Below are 18,559 nucleotides of genomic sequence, written 5' to 3' on the forward strand. Positions count from 1 at the left end.
ATCAAAAGGACTGCTAGCATGTATATTATATTAATATTAAAGCCAGATTTGCATTCAGCACTGGCTAATGGGACACTTTAAACAATAAGAAAAGAGAGAAAGTTGTTATATGCATGGGATGCACTGTTTTTTAACCCCTGAGCTTTCTCTCTTGATACTGTCCTTTAATTCTCTTCTTGAAACCACCCACCTTCCTGAAAAAAGAGGTATACATGTGTAAAATCTTATTCATCCTCACCTCTCATTCACTCACTCCCTAACCCACTATAACCTGACTTCAATCCCAGCCATTAGGCTAAAACCACTACAGTGAAAATCACTAAACCAGACTTTTATCAAATTCCTTCAACTCTTCAATCTACCTTAACAATCTTTCCCATGGACTTCAATCCTCTAAAATTCAAAGGTATATGGAAATTTGTACAATCTCCTATTTGAAATTAATGACATCTCTTTATCATTAAATACAAATCTTCGCTGTTCTGACCTGCCACATCCCTACTGAACCATCTCAAACGATACTTGCCATTATATAGCAAACTCACTATCTTAGTCCATTTGTGTTACTAAAAAGGAATACCTGAGATTGGGTAATTTATTTTTTTAAAAAGGGATTCATTTGGCTCCTGGTTCTGCAGCCTGTACAAGACGCTTGGGGCTAGCATATGCATATGGTAAGGGCCTCAGGCTGCTTCTCTTCATGACAGAAGGCAAAGGGGAGCCGGCATGTGAAGACATCACATGGGGAGACAGGAAGGGGCAGGGAGGTGCCAGGCTCTTTCTAACAACCAGCTCTCATGGGAACAAACAGAATAGAAACTCACTCATTACCACAAGGAAGGCACCAAGTCATTGATGAGGAATCTGCCCCCATGACCCAAACACCTCCCATTAGGCCCCACCTCCAACACTGGTGATCAAATTTCAACATGAGGTTTGGAGGGTCAAATATCCAAACTACAGCACTTTCCTACTGAGAATACAAGAGTCAATTAAAAATAAAAATGATGTGCAAACAAAATGGTAAAAATTACATTTGGCCATACACATATGTATAAAGTTAAATTTATTTGCTAATTCAAAATGTTTAAGTTACTTGCTGCTGAACTCACCTAATATTATATGCAAAATTCTTTTGGTATGTTTGTACAAAGAAACATTTTCTATATATCTAAAATCTTTTGTTTCTTAAATAAAACCTGTGTCTTCTAATGCATTCAACCACATCTAGCCATACAACCAGAGTAGACGAATTTAAGTTTAGTGGGTGGTTGGTGTAGTGGAGGTAGTTAGGCTCAGCCTTACCCATGTGGAAATAATTGCTTTCTTGACCTAAAGCTCTTCCCATTAGAATCAAAACAAATTGATATTATCTTAAGAACCCTTCTAATTTTTGAAAAATAAAACCTAAATGTTTCATATTTAAACAGACATTGTTTGTTTTGTTTAAGGACAAAATTATGACACATTTATTTTTGTATTTAAATCAAAAGCAGAGTGACTATTATGAAGAAAATAAGGGAATTTCAAAAGATAATCATCTCAGTGTAGAAAGGCACACACAGAGTTGGTACAGACAAGGACAACAAACTTAAACATTGCAATCTGATATTTTTAAAATCTTGGTTTGACCTTTGGCCTTCTTGGTCTACACCAAACTTTTCAAAATAAACTGTTTGTTCATCAGGAGTATGCAATAATGCACATAACACAGTAAGCTATTTAAAGCAGATTTAGTGACAAGGATAAAATATTCCAGAAAGAATAAAATACAAGTTCTGAAGCTTAATGTTTTATGATGTGATTCTGGCATGAAGTATAAATTTCACTTAAAGTCACAGTTTCCAAGAAGCTATCGACGACATGACGTGAGGACTTACTGTACCTTGCTTATAATAAATACTCCCTAGGCCATATCGTATCTCTTTCCTTTTACTCAAGATTCTTTTCCATACTTATTTCCTCTCTCCTTCTCTAGATGCTATCCATTCTCCCCCACATGCTTTTTAACACTGTTGTATTTGAATTGCTGCTTAAAAAGGAAAAGTCATTCTAACTCTTCTAGGCTATATTCTAATAGATTATGTACAGCTTACTAAGTATCCAATTTGAAAACCAACAACAGAAGAATAAAAGAATAGACTTGAAAAAGTTATCAGGAACATTCTAGAGTGGTCAGAATTCTTTTTTTTCCTACATGATATGGGGACATGGGCAGAAGTGAATCATGTTAATAGAAAGTATATTTCAATGGCAATAGACATGTGTAAGGTATCTTAATATTTTCTTCCCATTAAAATATGATACATAAATCAGAGGTCTTATTGCGAAAGTGATAATCTAATTTTCTTTGACAGGATCAACTAAGCCTTGGTCTGCATTTCTGGAAGGCCAGTGTCTCATCAATCTCAGTGGGACTTCTGCTCAACTAAGACTTGCAATTATCAAAACTAAGTTTTCACCATGTTATAACTTTACACTGTTTGGCTAATAGGATTCTTATGTCTGTTTGTACAAGTCAGTTTTTTCTATTATTGCACTTCCCTTGTTATATTTACTTTATGCATAGAAACAAAAACATGATCAGCAGAATTTGGTTGAGTAGTACACATCAAGTTTGTGATTAAACATGTTTTGTATATTACTGAGATACTGGCACTAGACAGCAGAGGGCACTGGCAACAAATGCCAACCCAAATATCATGACTCACACAGGAAGGAAATAATCACTCAGAAGTGCCAATAACACTGCTATTAGTATAACTGTGGATCAAAATATCAAAACTCTGTCTTTTATTATCAACTACCAGTTCACACACTGTTATAAATAAACATAAGATCTCCATTTACTCACCCCAATATAGAAAATAATACAACATATGCAATAAAATAAAAATAAGTTAAGATTTAGAACAGGCTAATTCTAATAGGCTTATTTTGTGGCAGACATCGTGCTAGCTGTCTTATAGACATTATCTAATTTATTTCTCACAAAGCAATGCATGAGTTTGCTACTGGTCTGTTTACAGAAGACAACACTGGCAAGGTCCTAAATAGCAGGTTATGACTCAGCCACTAGACTATAAAACTTTTTGGAAGCCGAAATCATTTTGGTTTAGTTTACAATCAAAACCCAGTATCTAGTAATCTACCTCACAATAATTATTCAGGGGAACAAAGAAAAAAGAAGGAACACTAGATCTGATTCCAGTGCCACACGTCACATTTGCCTTTAGGACGCTATCAATGAATATTTGTTTATTTGATTAGATTTTACAAGCCACCAGTTCCTGGCATTCTACTAGGCACCAGTCTCAGAGATTTCACTACTTGAACTACTTGAACTAATACTTTGCTTATTAAAGACTTACATTTTTTCCTGAGGTAGTGCTAGAAGGGAAGCAGTAAAGAAAAAAATAATAACAAAAATATATAAGAAAAAATAGATGCAACATTAAAAATATATATTTGAGAGTTTACTTCTAGGTTTCCTTGTATAAAGAATTCACATTCAACAATAAGCAAATGCTTGGTTTCCTTAAATATAATATTAAAATTAAGTATAATAATTTTAGTAATGTTGGAAATATATCTTAATATCTGAATAATCAAGTATCTTTGTACATAAGAAATATCAAAGATGTAAATTGTATTGTTTAAATATTATTTAATTATTTAATTCATGAATATTCTTCATGAAAAAATTTAATGTCAAAAATAATTATTACTGTATTATAAATATCATGATTTTAAAATAACACCAATATTTATAATTACCCATATAAATCTATAAAGATATACTTATCTTAAATGAAAGCTGATTAAATTAAAGTAGTATTTGCCACTTGAGTTCTGTCTCAATAAATCTTTTACTTATTCATCAGACATATATTGAGATCTTTATTATGTGCCAGCCAGGTGTTAAACTTTAAGAAATAGAAATCCCTAACAAAGAGTCCCTACCATCACTCCAGCAATCGCTCTAAAATTAAATATTCTATATTACTTATGTACAGCATGCTCCTGGAAGGTTTAAAAAAAATCCATTCTAATGAATCATTCAGAATACCTAATACCATGTCATAATACAAAACAAAAGTAGGTAAAAAAAAAATCTACTTTTCCTTCTTGCTAAAACAGCAACAAACCTTAATACTCTGTTCTACTTTACATACAAAAATCTTTAAATATACTTTAAATTTCTTTTCTATTTCTTAACCTGTTTGGTCTCATACAGAGTGTACCTTCCTTGAGTTCAAAGAAGAAAGAATTAAAAAATACTTCTAAAACAGTGGTTTACAACAGTAGCTAAGTATTAAAATCAGTGGACGTTTTAAAAAATATAGATACTGGAGCCCCAAACTGGACCTCATAGACAGTCTTTGGTGATGGAGCCCAGGTACCTATAGTTTTGAAGAGCTCCATGGGCAATTCTCAAGCTCAGTGAAAGTTTATAACCACAACTTTAAAGGCTTAATTAAGCACAGGGGTTCCCAACCCCTGGGCGATGGACAGGTACCGGTCCCTGGCTTGTTAGGAACCAGGCCGCACAACAGGAGGTGAGCAGCAAGCAAGCGAGCATTACCGCCTGAGCTTCGCCTCCTGTCAGATGAGCCGCGGCAGCAGATTCTCATTAGAAGCGTGAACCCTATTTTGAACTGCACATGGGTGGGATCTAGGTTGTGTGCTCCTTATGATAATCTAATGATGATTTGAAGTAGAACAGTTTCATCCCAAAACCAAGCCCCCCGTGGAAAAACTGTCTTCAACGAAGCCAGTCCCTCGTGCCATAAAGGTTGGACACTGCTACCTAGGCAGAAAGGCTATACAAAGCTGCCTGTAAGCAGAAAATGTTAAAGCCATATAGGACCTTAAAGATCATCTAATCAGCTCATTTTCTGAAGTATAAAGCTGAAGCTGTGAGGAGTTCAGTAAACCGTCCAAGGTCTCAGCTAGTAAAGTCTACTGACATGCAGACTAGTATTTTTTCATTATTTCTCTTAGCTGATATTTTTGTCATGAGGTTACCTATGAATCCCTGCTTAACAAATATGTTTGCAGTACTGGCTTCGCATAGGACACTGGCTACTCCAGTTGGGAGACAGAATACTAATTCTTGATTCTACCACAAGCTTATCAATACCCTAAGCACTCATATCACAAATTCTCAGGGAAATGTGATTTAAAAAAAAACTATGCTGTCTTGAACCTGAAATACCTCTTTTGGAAAAACAGTGATAAGAGTATCAAAAATGGCAAGTTGTTTTGATGTATGAATGAGCTGGATAATTATAATGCACTGGGCATATAATAGGCACTCAACAAATGTTACTTCCCTTCAACATGACACCACCCACCCTGCTTTCCTTTTTGATTCTGCAACTAAAGTTACCTGTCTCTAGTACCTCACTTTAATCCTCAACTATGCCCCTTTTCATATGGTTTCTCCTAACTGGCAAAGCCTTTTGGCCTCTTCTCCTTGATTAATGCTCATCAGTTTCTTCAAAGCTCAGTTTGAAGATGTACCTCCTTTGCTCTCTGGCCAGGGCATCTCTGAAAGAAAGGCAGCAGCCCCACGCAGGGGCTTATAGATAAAACTCCCATCTGCCTGGGACAGAAAACCTGGGGAAGAAGAGGCTGTGGGCCCAGCTTCCACAAACTTAAATGTTCCTGCCTGCCAGCTCTGAAGAGAGCAGCGGATCTCCCAGCACAGCCCTGGAGCTCTGCTAAGGGACAAAGTGCCTCCTCAAGTGGGTCCTTGACCCCCGTGCCTCCTGACTGGGAGACACCTCTCAGCATGGGTCAACAGATACCTCATAAAGGAGACCTCTGGCTGGCATCTGGCGGATGCCACTCTAGGACAAAGCTTCCAGAGGAAGGAACAGGCAGCAATCTTTGCTGTTCTGCAGCCTCAGCTGGTGAATACCCAGCCAAACAGGGTCTGGAGTAGACTTCCAGCAAACTCCAACAGACCTGCAGCATAGGGGCCTGACTGTTAGAAAATTAACAAACAGAAAGGAATAACAACAACATCAACAAAAAAGATGTCCACACAGAAACACCATCAGAAGGTCACCAACATCAAAGAACAAAGGTAGATAAATTCACAAAGACGAGGAAAAACCAGTGCAAAAAGGCTGAAAATTCCAAAAACCAGAATGCCTCTTCTCCTCCAAAGGATCACAACTCCTGGCCAGGAAGGAAACAAAACTGGACAGAGAATAAGTTTGAGGAATGACAGAAACAGGCTTCAGAAGGTGGTAAAGAAGCATGTTCTAACCCAATGCAAGGAAGCTAAGAACCACAAAAAAAGGTTAAAGGAATTGCTAACTAGAATAACCAGTTTAGAGAAGAAAATAAATGATCTAATGGAGCTGAAAAACACAGCATGAGAACTTTGTGAAGCATAAACATGTATCAATAGCCAAACTGATCAAGTAGAAAAAGGATATCAGGGACTGAAGATCTACTTAATAAAATAAAGCGTGAAGACAAGATTAGAAAAAAAAGAATGAAAAGGAATGAAGGAAGCCTCCAAGAAATATGGGACTATATGAAAAGACCAAACCTACATTTGATTGGTGTACCTGAAAATGACGGGGAGAATGGAACCAAGTTTGAAAACACTCTTCAGGATATTATCCAGAAGAAGTTCCCAACTTAGCAAGACAGGCCAATATTCAAATTCAAGAAATACAGAGAACACCATAATGATACTCCTCAAGAAGAGCAACCCCAAGACGCATAATTGTCAGATTCACCAAGGCTGAAATGAAGGAAAAAATGTTAAGGGCAGCCAGAGAGAAAGGTTGGGTTATCAACAAAGGGAAGTCCATCAGACCAGCAGCAGGTATCTCTACAGAAACCCTACAAGCAAGAAGAGAGTGAGGGCCAATATTCAACATTCTTAAAGAAAAGATTTTCAACCCAGAATTTCATATTCAACCAAACTAAGCTTCATAAGCGAAAAAGAAATAAAATCCTTTACAGACAGGCAAATGCCAAGAGATTTTGTCACCACCAGGCCTGCCTCACAAGAGCTCTTGAAGGAAGCACTAAATATCAAAAGGAAAAACCGGTACCAGCCACTGCAAAAACATACCAAATTATAAAGACCATCGACACTATGAAGAAACTGCATCAACTAATGAGCAAAATAACCAGCTAGCATCATAATGACAGGATCAAATTCACACATAACAATATTAACCTTAAATGTAAATGGGCTAAATGCCCCAATTAAAAGACACAGACTGGCAAATTAGATAAAGAGTCAAGACCCATCAGTGTGCTGTGTTCAGGAGTCCTAGCTCACGTGCAAAGACACACATAGGCTCAAAATAAAGGGATGGAGGAAGATTTACCAAGTAAATGGAAAGCAAAAAAAAAGCAAGGGTTGCAATCCTAGTCTCTGATAAAACAGACTTTAAACCAACAAAGATCAAAAGAGACAAAGAAGGGCACTACACAATGGCAAAGGGATCAGTGCAACAAGATGAGTTAACTATCCTAAATATATATGCACCCAATACAGGAGCACCCAGATTCATAAAGCAAGTCCTTAGAGACCTACAAAGAGACTGACTCCCATACAATAATAGTGGGAGAGTTTAACACTCATTGTCCATATTAGATCAACTAGACAGAAAATTAACAAGGATATCAAGGACTTGAACTCAGCTCTGGACCAAGTGACTTAATAGACATCTACAGAAATCTCCACCCCAAATCAACAGAATATACGTTCTTCTCAGCACCACATCGCACTTATTCTAAAATTGACCACATAATTAGAAGTAAAACACTCCTCAGCAAATGCAAAAGAATGGAAATCATAACAAACAGTCTCTAAGACCACAATGCAGTCAAATTAGAACTCAGGATTCAGAAACTCCCTTAAAACCACACAACTAAGTGGAAACTGAACAACCTGCTCCTGTATGACTACTTGATAAATAATGAAAGTAAGGCAGAAACAAATAAGTTCTTTGAAACCAATGAGAACAAAGACACAACGTACCAGAATCTCTAGGACACAGCTAAAGGAGTCTTTAGAGGGAAATTTATAGCACCAAATGCCCACACAAGAAAGTGGGAAAGATCTAAAATCAACACCCTAACATCACAATTAAAAGAACTAGAGAAGCAAAAGCTAACAAATTCGAAAGCTAGCAGAAGACAAGAAATAACTAAGATCAGAGCAGAAATGACGGAGATAGAGATACAAAAAACTCTTCGAAAAATCAATGAATCCAGGAGCTGGTTTTTTGAAAAGATTAACAAAATAGACCAGAGCCAGACTAATAAAGAACAAAAGAGACAAGAATAAAATAGATACAATAAAAAATGATAAAAGAGATATCACCATTGATCCCACAGAAATACAAACTACCATCAGAGAATACTATAAACACCTCTCTGCAAATAAACTAGAAAATCTAGAAGAAATGGATAAATTCCTGGACACATACACCCTCCCAAGACTAAACCAGGAAGAAGTTGAATCCCTGACTAGACCAATAACAAGTTCTGAAATTCAGGCAGTAATTAATAGCCTGCCACCCAAAAAAAGCCCAGGATCTGACAGATTCACACCTGAATTCTACCAGAGGTACAAAGAGGAGCTGGTACCATTCCTTCTGAAACTATTCTGGTCAATACAAAAAGAGGTACTCCTCCTCAACTCATTGTATGAGGCCAGCATCATCCTGATACCAAAACGTGGCAGAGACACAACAAAAAAAGGAAATTTCAGGCCAATATCCCTGATGAACATCGATGCAAAAATCCTCAATAAAATACTGGCAAACCGAATCCAGCAGCACATCAAAAAGCTTATCCACCATGATCAAGTCAGCTTCATCCCTGGGATGCAAGGCTGGTTAAACATACACAAATCAATAAACGTAATCCATCACGTAAACAGAACCAATGGCAAAAACCACATGATTATCTCAATAGATGCAGAAAAGGCCTTTGATAAAATTCAACACCCCTTCATGCTAAAAACACTCAAGAAACTAGGTATTGATGGACCATATCTCAAAATAATAAGAGCTATTTATAACAAACCCACAGACAATATACTAACTGGGTAAAAGCTGGAAGCATTCCCTTTGAAAATGGGCACAAGACAAGGATGTCCTCTCTCACCACTCCTATTCAACATAGTATTGGAAGTTCTGGCCAGGGCAATCCGGCAAGAGAAAGAAATAAAGCGTAGCCAAATAAGAAGAGAGAAAGTCAAATTATCTCTGTTTGCAGATGACATAATTGTATATCTAGAAAACCCCATCATCTCAGCCCAAAATCTCCTTAAGTTGATAGGCAACTTAGCAAAGTCTCAGGATACAAAATCAATGTGCAAAAATCACAAGCATTCCTACACATTGATAATAGACAAAGAGAATGCCAAATCTTGAGCAAACGCCCATTCACAACTGCTACAAAGAGAATAAAATACCTAGGAATACAACTTACAAGGGATATGAAGGACCTCTTCAAGGAGATCTACAAACCACTGCTCAAGGAAATAAGAGATGACACAAACGGATGGAAAAAATATTCCATGCTCAAGGATAGGAAGAGGTAATATCGTGAAAATGGCCATACTGCCGAAGGTAATTTACATATTCAATGCTATCCCCATCAAGCTACCATTGACTTTCTTCAGAGAATTAGAAAAAACTACTTTTAATTTCATATGGAACCAAAAAAGAGCCCATATAGCCAAGACAATCCTAAGCAAAAAGAACAAAACTGGAGGCATCACACTACCTGACTTCAAACTATACTACAAGGCCACAGTAATCAAAACAGCATGGTACTGGTTCCGAAACAGATACACAGGCCAATGGAACAGAACAGAGGCCTCAGAAATAACGCCACACATCTACAACTATCTGATCTTTGACTAACCTGACAAAAGCAAGCAATGGGAAAAGGATTCCCTATTTAATAAATGGTGTTGGGAAAACTGGCTAGCCATATGCAGAAAACTGAAACTGGACCCCTTCCTTACACCTTAAACAAAAATTAACTCGAGATGGATTAAAGACTTAAACGTAAGACCTAAAACCATAAAAACCCTAGAAGAAAACCTAAGCAATACCATTCAGGATGCAGCCATGGGCAAAGACTTCATGACTAAACCACCAAAAGCAACGGCAACAAAAGCCAAAATTGAAAATAGCATCAAATTAAACTAAAGAGTTTCTGCACAGCAAAATAAACTATCATCAGAGCAAACAGGCAACCTACAGAATGGGAGAAAATTTCTACAATCTATCCATCTAACAAGGGGCTAATACTTAAACCAATTTACAAGAAAAAAAAACAAAAAGCCCCATCAAAAAGTGGCCAAAGGACATGAACAGACACTTCTCAAAAGAAGACATTTATAAGGCCAACAAACATATGAAAAAAAGCTCATCATCACTGGTCATTAGAGAAATGCAAATCAAAACCACAATAAGATACCATCTTATGCCAGTTAGAATGGCGATCACTAAAAAGTCAGGCAACAACAGGTACTGGAGAGAATGTGGAGAAATAGGAATGCTTTTACACTGTTGGTGGAAGTGTAAATTAGTTCAACCATTGTGGAAGACAGTGTGGTGATTCCTCAAGGATCTAGGACCAGAAATACCATTTGACCCAGCAATCCCATTAATGGGCATATACCCAAAGGATTATAAATCATTCTACTATAAAGACACATGTACACATGTATGTTAACTGCAGCACTGTTCACCATAGCAAAGACTTGGAACCAACCCAAATGCCCATCAGTGATAGACTGGATAAAGAAAATGTGGCACAGATACACCATGGAATACTCTGCAGCCATAAAAAGGGATGAGTTCATGTCCTTTGCAGGGATATGGATGAAGCTGGAAACCATCATTCTCAGCAAACTAACACAAGAACAGAAAACCAAACACCACATGTTCTCACTCATAAGTGGGAGTTGAACAATGAGAACACATGGACACAGGGAGGTAAACATCAAACACTGGGGCCTGTCGGGGGTTGGAGGGCTAGGGGAGGGATAGCATTAGAAGAAATAACTAATGTAGATGACGGGTTCACGGGTGTATCAAACCACCATGGCATGTGTATACCTATGTAACAAACCTGCACATTCTGCACATGTATCCCAGAACTTAAAGTATAATAATAAAATAAATTATTTAATAAACTCTCCAAAAAAAATAAAAGATATACCTCCTTTAAGATATCTTCAGAATTAATTTAATCCCACTTTAGTCATTTATTTCTTTATTATTTAAATTACCTGAGCTTTTAACCCATATACTTGCTTATTCTTTTGAAGCTTAGTAACTGCAATTGCTTCCTAATTGTTGTGCATGTTTTTTATTTTCTCTCATAATTAGAACATGAGCTATTAATTGGCTAGATTATAAGCTCCCCAAGGCTAGAGATACCAGCCAGTTTTATTCATTGATGCATCACAGGCATCTAAAACAATGTCAGGAATATAGAACTGTTTAATAAATTCTTGCTGAATTAACAGGCAGGTATATTTCTCTTTCCATTCATGAATCTCTCTAAAACTCCAAATATAATGCTAAACACAAATATATGAAAATTTTAAATGCCTGTGTAAATGAAAATAGATATGTCTGGTATTTTAAAATTTTTAAAAATTCAAACAATAGAGCCACAATAGACGAATCAACTCACTGGCTACAGAAGTCACTTAGCTTGTTCATTACATGTTCTCAGTGACTCTCTGTCACTACTGTAAGAAAGATATACAGTATCAGCTGATAAAAAGAAAGTAAATGATTTAATTAAGAAGCAGAGTTTGAAATCCTGCCTTCCTATGGTAAAGAATTGTTAAACTTTGTTCTCTTTCAAAAATTGAGATTAAGAAAACCAAATGAAAAAAACACCAATTTCTGCTTTACTCTAGTCTCAAGTTATATAAGAAAACAGATAATTTTTAAAATATATAAATTTAAGAGAGTAACCTTATCTTCCAACAAAGTACTTGTTTCATCCTAAACACAAACACCCAGAAGGCAGAAGACAGGACTACATCTTTCTGTCAGAAATAGAAAAATATCACTTTTGAACCAAGCACATTCAATAACTACTGATTATTGAATCTGTAGTTCATTCATTAATTTTAATGATTATTTTAAAAGTTAGCCCCTCAAATAGAGAAACCCATTTAAAAAATTCAACCCAGGCCAGGCACAGTGGCTCACGCCTGTAATCCCAACACTTTGGGAGGCTGAAGCGGGCAGATCACGAGGTCAAGAGATGGAGACCACGCTGGCCAACATGGTGAAACCCCATCTCTACTAAAAAACAAAAATTAGCCAGGTGTGGTGGTGGGTGCATGTAGTCCCAACTACTCTGGAGGCTGAGGCAGGAGAATCACTTGAACCTGGGAGGCAGAGGTTGCAGTGAGCCAAGATTGCACCACTGCACCCCAGCCTGGGTGAGAGAGTGAGACTCCATCTCAAAAAAAAAAAATTCAACCCAGAAAAATGATCTCCTTTCCACCTTATGTAAGTCAATTAATGCACAAAGGTCAAGCTACTTCTTATACAGGACTTTATAAAGAACATCGCCATAGTTAAACATTTAATGAGCTAACAGATTTGTGAAGGGTATTTTTTTCCTATTCATTTTAAGCCATATATTATTCTGTGAACATGAAAAGATAATAGTAATAATTAGAATGCATAAAAGTCATTGCTGATTATCTTGGAAACTTTAACTGCAATGCTATTTTTCAACTGTCAAACTAATAATAATTACCTACAGCTAATAAAAATTAGGAAACTCTAGTCTAAGTAAGTGAATTATTGTACATTGAGGGCAATTATATTGCATAGTAGAATCAATGAACTTTGGAGACAAGGGTTCAAATCCTAGCTCTCCAATTTCCTAGCTATTTGACCACAGGCAAAATGCTTAACTTCTCTGAGCCTCAGTTTATCTATAAGATGACCAACGTAATTTCTCCCTTGGAGAGTTAAGAGGAGGATTTTTAAAAGATAAAGTATCACTGCTCTGCTTAAGACCTCCTATAATACATTATAACCTATAAAATAAGTTTCAAACACCTTCAAAGACTATCTTACTTTCATAGAGCGGGAAATCTTCTCCCATTTCAAAATTTCTTCAAATATCTAAGCAGAAATGTCCAGTAAGTACACAAAATACAGCATTAAAGCCAGAACAGGGAGGAGGAAACACATGCAGAGTTTATTGTCATCATGCATCTGGATAAATTCACTGAAAGACTGATATTTTTGTAATTTGGATATACCAACTTTTTTTCTCTTACCTGATACACTTGTCATAAGGCTACCTATGAATCCCTGCTTAACAAATATTTTTGCAGTACTGGCCTAGTACATTTTTTAAAATGCCCTAAGACAAATAAATTAACCACTTGCCGCTCTCCTCCCTTAGCATATAATAAATTTTCCAATATTGATAAATACAATGATTTCAGGTTGTGTTTTAAATAATCCCTTAAATTATTAACCTTTTAGTTTACTCCTACTCTCAAACAGATTATCTACCATTGACCTTATACTAAAACACAGTTTAAATTTAGCACAATCCAAGTGGAATCTGGACACTGGTTAGTTCCAGACTCAACTTAAACTATTTCCACACTCTCTCAGAATTTTTCCTTTTTCCAGTTATTGATAGAATTGTTTCCCCCACCAGAGAGTAAGCTCCTCTAAAGTCAGGAATCATAGCAACCATTTCCATAGCATTTAGCGCACCATCTCGGAAAATCTATGGCGTGTGTGTGTGTGTGTGTGTGTATGTGCGTGTGTGTATTCGGTAATATCTTTGTTTTGTTTTGTCTCCTCTACTTCCAAAAATCAAATCATTAAATTAAAACTAATTAGTGGCCTATCCTAACTACCATTTAATGAATGCATGCTGCACATCACTCTGTACTTTTTAAACCATAGAATATTATTTTATCAACCCTGACATACCACAGACAAATTTCCTGAGAACCAAAAAAATCAGTGGGCAAAAAAGAAATTTCCTAATTTTAGAGACATTTAAACGTGAAGAATAGCAGATGGTAACTACGAGGTGCCATTAATTAGAAGACACATTCCATTTTCAGAGCTCTTAAAATGTAAGAAATAGATGTGTATCTTACACTTTTAACCTCATTATAGAAACTGAAGGTCAGAGAGTGCTTAAACACTTTGTTTGACACTAATACTTGTTAACCAGGTTGGCCACATGGAACGACACCTAATAATTAGTAGAAAAATAGATCAAAAGCCAGCTATTTTAACTATTTCCTCCCTATTAAGTAAAATAAGTATATATCCAATGTGTTGATATGCTCAGGTGATTACTTATACAGCTGTGGGGCATACATTTCCTTAACCATCCTATAAAAGAAGATAAGTCCAACAGTTCATTGTCCATCCTATGAAAAAAATATATAGTAATTACTAAAATCTGAAATTCATTTTTGGACATCATAGGCAGATTACTATGTCTGACCTTATTGCTGTAAGTTTTCTTTTTTCAAAATGACACCACATACTTCAATGTTTGAGAATACAAAGGGATCAATTAAGTCTTTCTGTATAGACAAAATATACGTTACAAATTATACCAAGGTTAGGCCGGGTGCGGTGGCTCACACCTGTAATCCCAGCACTTTGGGAGGCCGAGATGGGCGGATCACAAGGTCAGGAGATCGAGATCATCCTGGCTAACATGGTGAAACCCCGTCTGTTCCAAAAAAATACAAAAAATTAGCCGGGCGTGGTGGCGTGCACCTGTAGTCCCAGCTACTCGGGAGGCTGAGGCAGGAGAATGGCATGAACCTGGGAGGCAGAGCTTGCAGTGGGCCAAGATCACGCCACTGCACTCCAGCCTGGGTGACAGAGTGAGACTCTGTCTCAAAAAAAAAAAAAAAAATATACCAAGGTGATTTGCCAATATATAATTAAATATTTAGAGTGTACATACTTTTCAAATGTTGGCACCTTTCTGCCTAATGAGCAAATACATCAACCAACACATTTATAGTCATGAAGTAATACAATTCTATTCAACTCCTTAGATACTCACTTCCACTATTAAATATTTAGGTTTCTGAATTATAAATATTACATTAAATAACATCAAACTTAATTCAAGAATAGGGAATTCTAAGGGCTAGTCATGGTGTCTCATGCCTGTAATGCCAACACTTCGTGAGGTTGAGGCAGGAGAATCGCTTGAGACCAGGAGTTCAAGACCAGCATAAGCAACATAGCAAGACCCCATCTCCTCAAAAATAGGGAGTTCTGTATTTTATCCTTAAGTACTTGCCATTAGAATAGAAAAACGAACATAACAATGTGGTGTTACATTCAACCTCAACCTCAATTTGCCTTAGTAAAGGAGAAAATAAAGAAAGAGCAGACAGAGTGGTAATCAAGCTGGTAAAATAAAGAAAGAGCAGACAGAGTGGTAATCAAAACGAAAATTTATGTGAGGTGATAGAAAAATCTTCTAAAGGATTGACAGGAGCATTTTAAAAAGTCAAAACTTAGCATCTGCAGACAAAATCCTCTCCAGCTTTTTTCTCCCTGTCCCTCTCCCTCTTCCTTCCCTTCTCTCCACGTGTGGTAAATGTTCAACATTTCCAATTATTTTATCTTAAGAAATAAGTATCAGTTCTGTATAACACAAAATAGAAAGAAAGCAAAAGCTAAGGGATTCTTTTTCCATTACAAATATTTGTAGAAGTTACTAATAAAATGTCATTTTTTAAGAGTAAAGATATTTGATAACTAAAGGTAAAAAGACAGTAATTTGTTTTCAACCTAAGATCTGGTTCCAATATGACTATGAATTAAAATGGATTTGTTCATCAGGTACATTCAATATTATATACATCAGATATCTCTCTATTTCTTAGACAAAGCATCATAGATTTCATCACATTTTATATTTTAAAATCGCAAACTATAAATTAACAACTAATAACTATATCAAAATTCTCATCTTACTTCTCCATTTCTTAATGTTGTGATGGTTCCTCTTGCTACACCCATTCTGAATAGTGTTTCTGTGGCCTGTAAATTAAAAAAAAAAAAACAGCAAAAATATATAATCTACAATCTCTCCTCAATTGTACATCCCACATCCTAAATGTGAAAAACATTCAATACTATTATATATCCAGCAACTTCTAGAGAACGATCAATAAGTGGTATATGCCTATAGTTCTAGCTACTAAGGCAGGAGGATCACTTGAGTCCAGGAGTTCAAGGCTACAGTGAGCTATGATTGAGCCACTGCCTAGATGACAGAGTAAGACCCTGTCTTAAAAAAAAAAAAAAAAAAAAAAAACAAAGAAAAGAAATGCAATGCAACTAGAGAACTATGTACAAGGCACAATAAGAACTATAAGTTATAAATTGTACCCCAGAAATATCATTATCACAATCTTTTAAGAGCTCAAACTTAATTGTTTCAAATGGTTATTTTGATAATCTGGTATTCTTCCAGGACTATAGTTTCGAATGAGTTTGCTTAGACAAGTTTAAACCTTAGTTTAATGAACAAAAATTAAGTTCAAATTTAGCATTTAAATTCAATTTGTTGGAAGTTCTCATTTATTCTGAATTTAGTTTCCATTTGAATTTAGTTCAAATCACTTATCTGCTACTAATATACAGACAGGAGATGAAGTAATTTAGTAATGTCACATATTAAGTGACACACCAAAATAGTTATTGCTCACTATACACTAACAATGAACAATCAGAAAAGGAAATTAAGAAAACAATTCCATTTACAACACATAAAAAAAAAACTCCTTGGGAAAAATAAAACAAGGAAGTGAAAGACTTGTAATCTGAAAACAACAAAACATTGCTGAAAGAAATTGAAGAAGACACAAATAAATAAAAAGACATCCTGTGCTCATGGTTTGGAATACTTATTATTGATGACAATACAACCCAAAGTGACCTACAGATTCAATGCAATCCCTATTAAAATCCCAACAGCACATTTTGCAGAACTAGAAAAATCCATCCTGAAATTCATATAGAACATTAAGGGATCCCAAATAAACAAAACAAACTTGAAAAAAGAAGAAGAAAGTTGAAGGACTCACTTTCTGATTTAAAACTTACTACAAACCTACAGTAATCAAAAATATTTGGTACTATCAGGAAGATAGACATCTAAGACAATGGAATAGAACAGAGAACCCAAAAATAAATCCTTGCATATATGATCAAATGATATTTGACCAGGGTAATAAGACTATTGAGTGGGCAAAGGACAATCTTTACAAACGTACTTAAAAAAACTGGAAATCCATGAAGCTGTCCTCACAGGCTTAACAAGAATTTTGAATAGAAATATAGTTATAATGAAGCATAAATCAGCTGCACTTTGACCCACTTCCTTGTAAGCAAAGTCTAGAAACAGTACATACTTTCCATTTGAATCCCCATTGTTACTACAGATAGAATTTCTGACACTAACGTTGTAAGACTTTTTAAAGATACAGAGGGTCTCTGATGTTAGAATCATAAGGCTTTTGCTTATTCAAGATATGGAATACTTAAGCAGATCCTGAATTCCAGTAAAACAGCTGACACCAACCAACTTAAAGATCCCCAAAGAGGAACCAAATCAGCATGAGAATACAGTCCCTTCATCTCCCTGTCCCATGATCTCACCCTGCACTCTTGGACCAACCAACCATCTCCAAACTCTGGCACACTCCAAAAGCCTTCAAAACTCTAGCCCCAAACTCCACAGGGAGATAGATTTGAGGTTTCCTCTCATCTCCTCAGTCAGTGGCCCTAAACTTAAACATCTGTCTCTGCTGCAATCTGATGTCTTGGTGTACTGACTTGCTGCAAACATTGGGCAATGGACCTCTTACAGTTACATCCACATATAGAAGAATGAAGTTAGACCTTTACCTCTACCATATACAAAAACCAACTCAAAATGGATCAAAGACATAAATTTAAGACCTAAAACTATAAAAATCTTAAAAGAAAACATAAGGGAAAAGCTTTATGACATAGATTTAACAATGATTTCTTGAATATGACATCGAAAGTACAAGCCACAAAACTAAAAACAGTCTGGGCATGGCGGCTCACGCCTGTAATCCCAACAGTTTGAGAGGCCAAGGCGGGTGGATAACTTGAGTTCAGGAGTTCGAGACCAGCCTGGCCAACGTGGTGAAACCCCATCTCTACTAAAAATACAAAAATTAGCCAGGCATGGTGGCACATGCCTGTACTCCCAGCTACCTGGGAGGCTGGGGCAGGAGAATAACTTGAACCTGGGAGACGGAGGTTGCAGTGAGCCAAGATCGCACCACTGCACTCCAGCCTGGGCAACAAGAGTGAAACTCAGTCTCTAAATAAATAAATAAATAAATAAAACTGGATTTTACCAAAAATTAAAAACTTTAGTGCATTAAAGGACTCTATCAACAAAATTAAAAAACAACTCATGAAACAGAAAACACCTGCAAACTGCATATCTGATGAGTTAATAT

The 18,559-nt window shown here is 36.3% G+C and overlaps 1 protein-coding gene across 3 annotated transcripts in view; it reads right to left on the reverse strand.

Annotated features, from left to right (window-relative positions):
• TMEM135 (transmembrane protein 135) overlaps window positions 1-18,559 on the reverse strand; it is a 273,418-nt gene that overhangs the window by 141,641 nt on the left and 113,218 nt on the right. For all 3 annotated transcript variants that reach the window (XM_030829053.1, XM_030829054.1, XM_030829055.1), the window contains one exon: window positions 16,032-16,097. In XM_030829053.1, coding sequence (XP_030684913.1) covers window positions 16,032-16,097 — 66 coding nt within the window. The remainder of the gene's footprint in view (window positions 1-16,031; window positions 16,098-18,559) is intronic.

The sequence above is a fragment of the Nomascus leucogenys genome, chromosome 15, assembly GCF_006542625.1.
Source record: "Nomascus leucogenys isolate Asia chromosome 15, Asia_NLE_v1, whole genome shotgun sequence".
In the NCBI taxonomy this organism is placed as follows: domain Eukaryota; kingdom Metazoa; phylum Chordata; class Mammalia; order Primates; family Hylobatidae; genus Nomascus; species Nomascus leucogenys.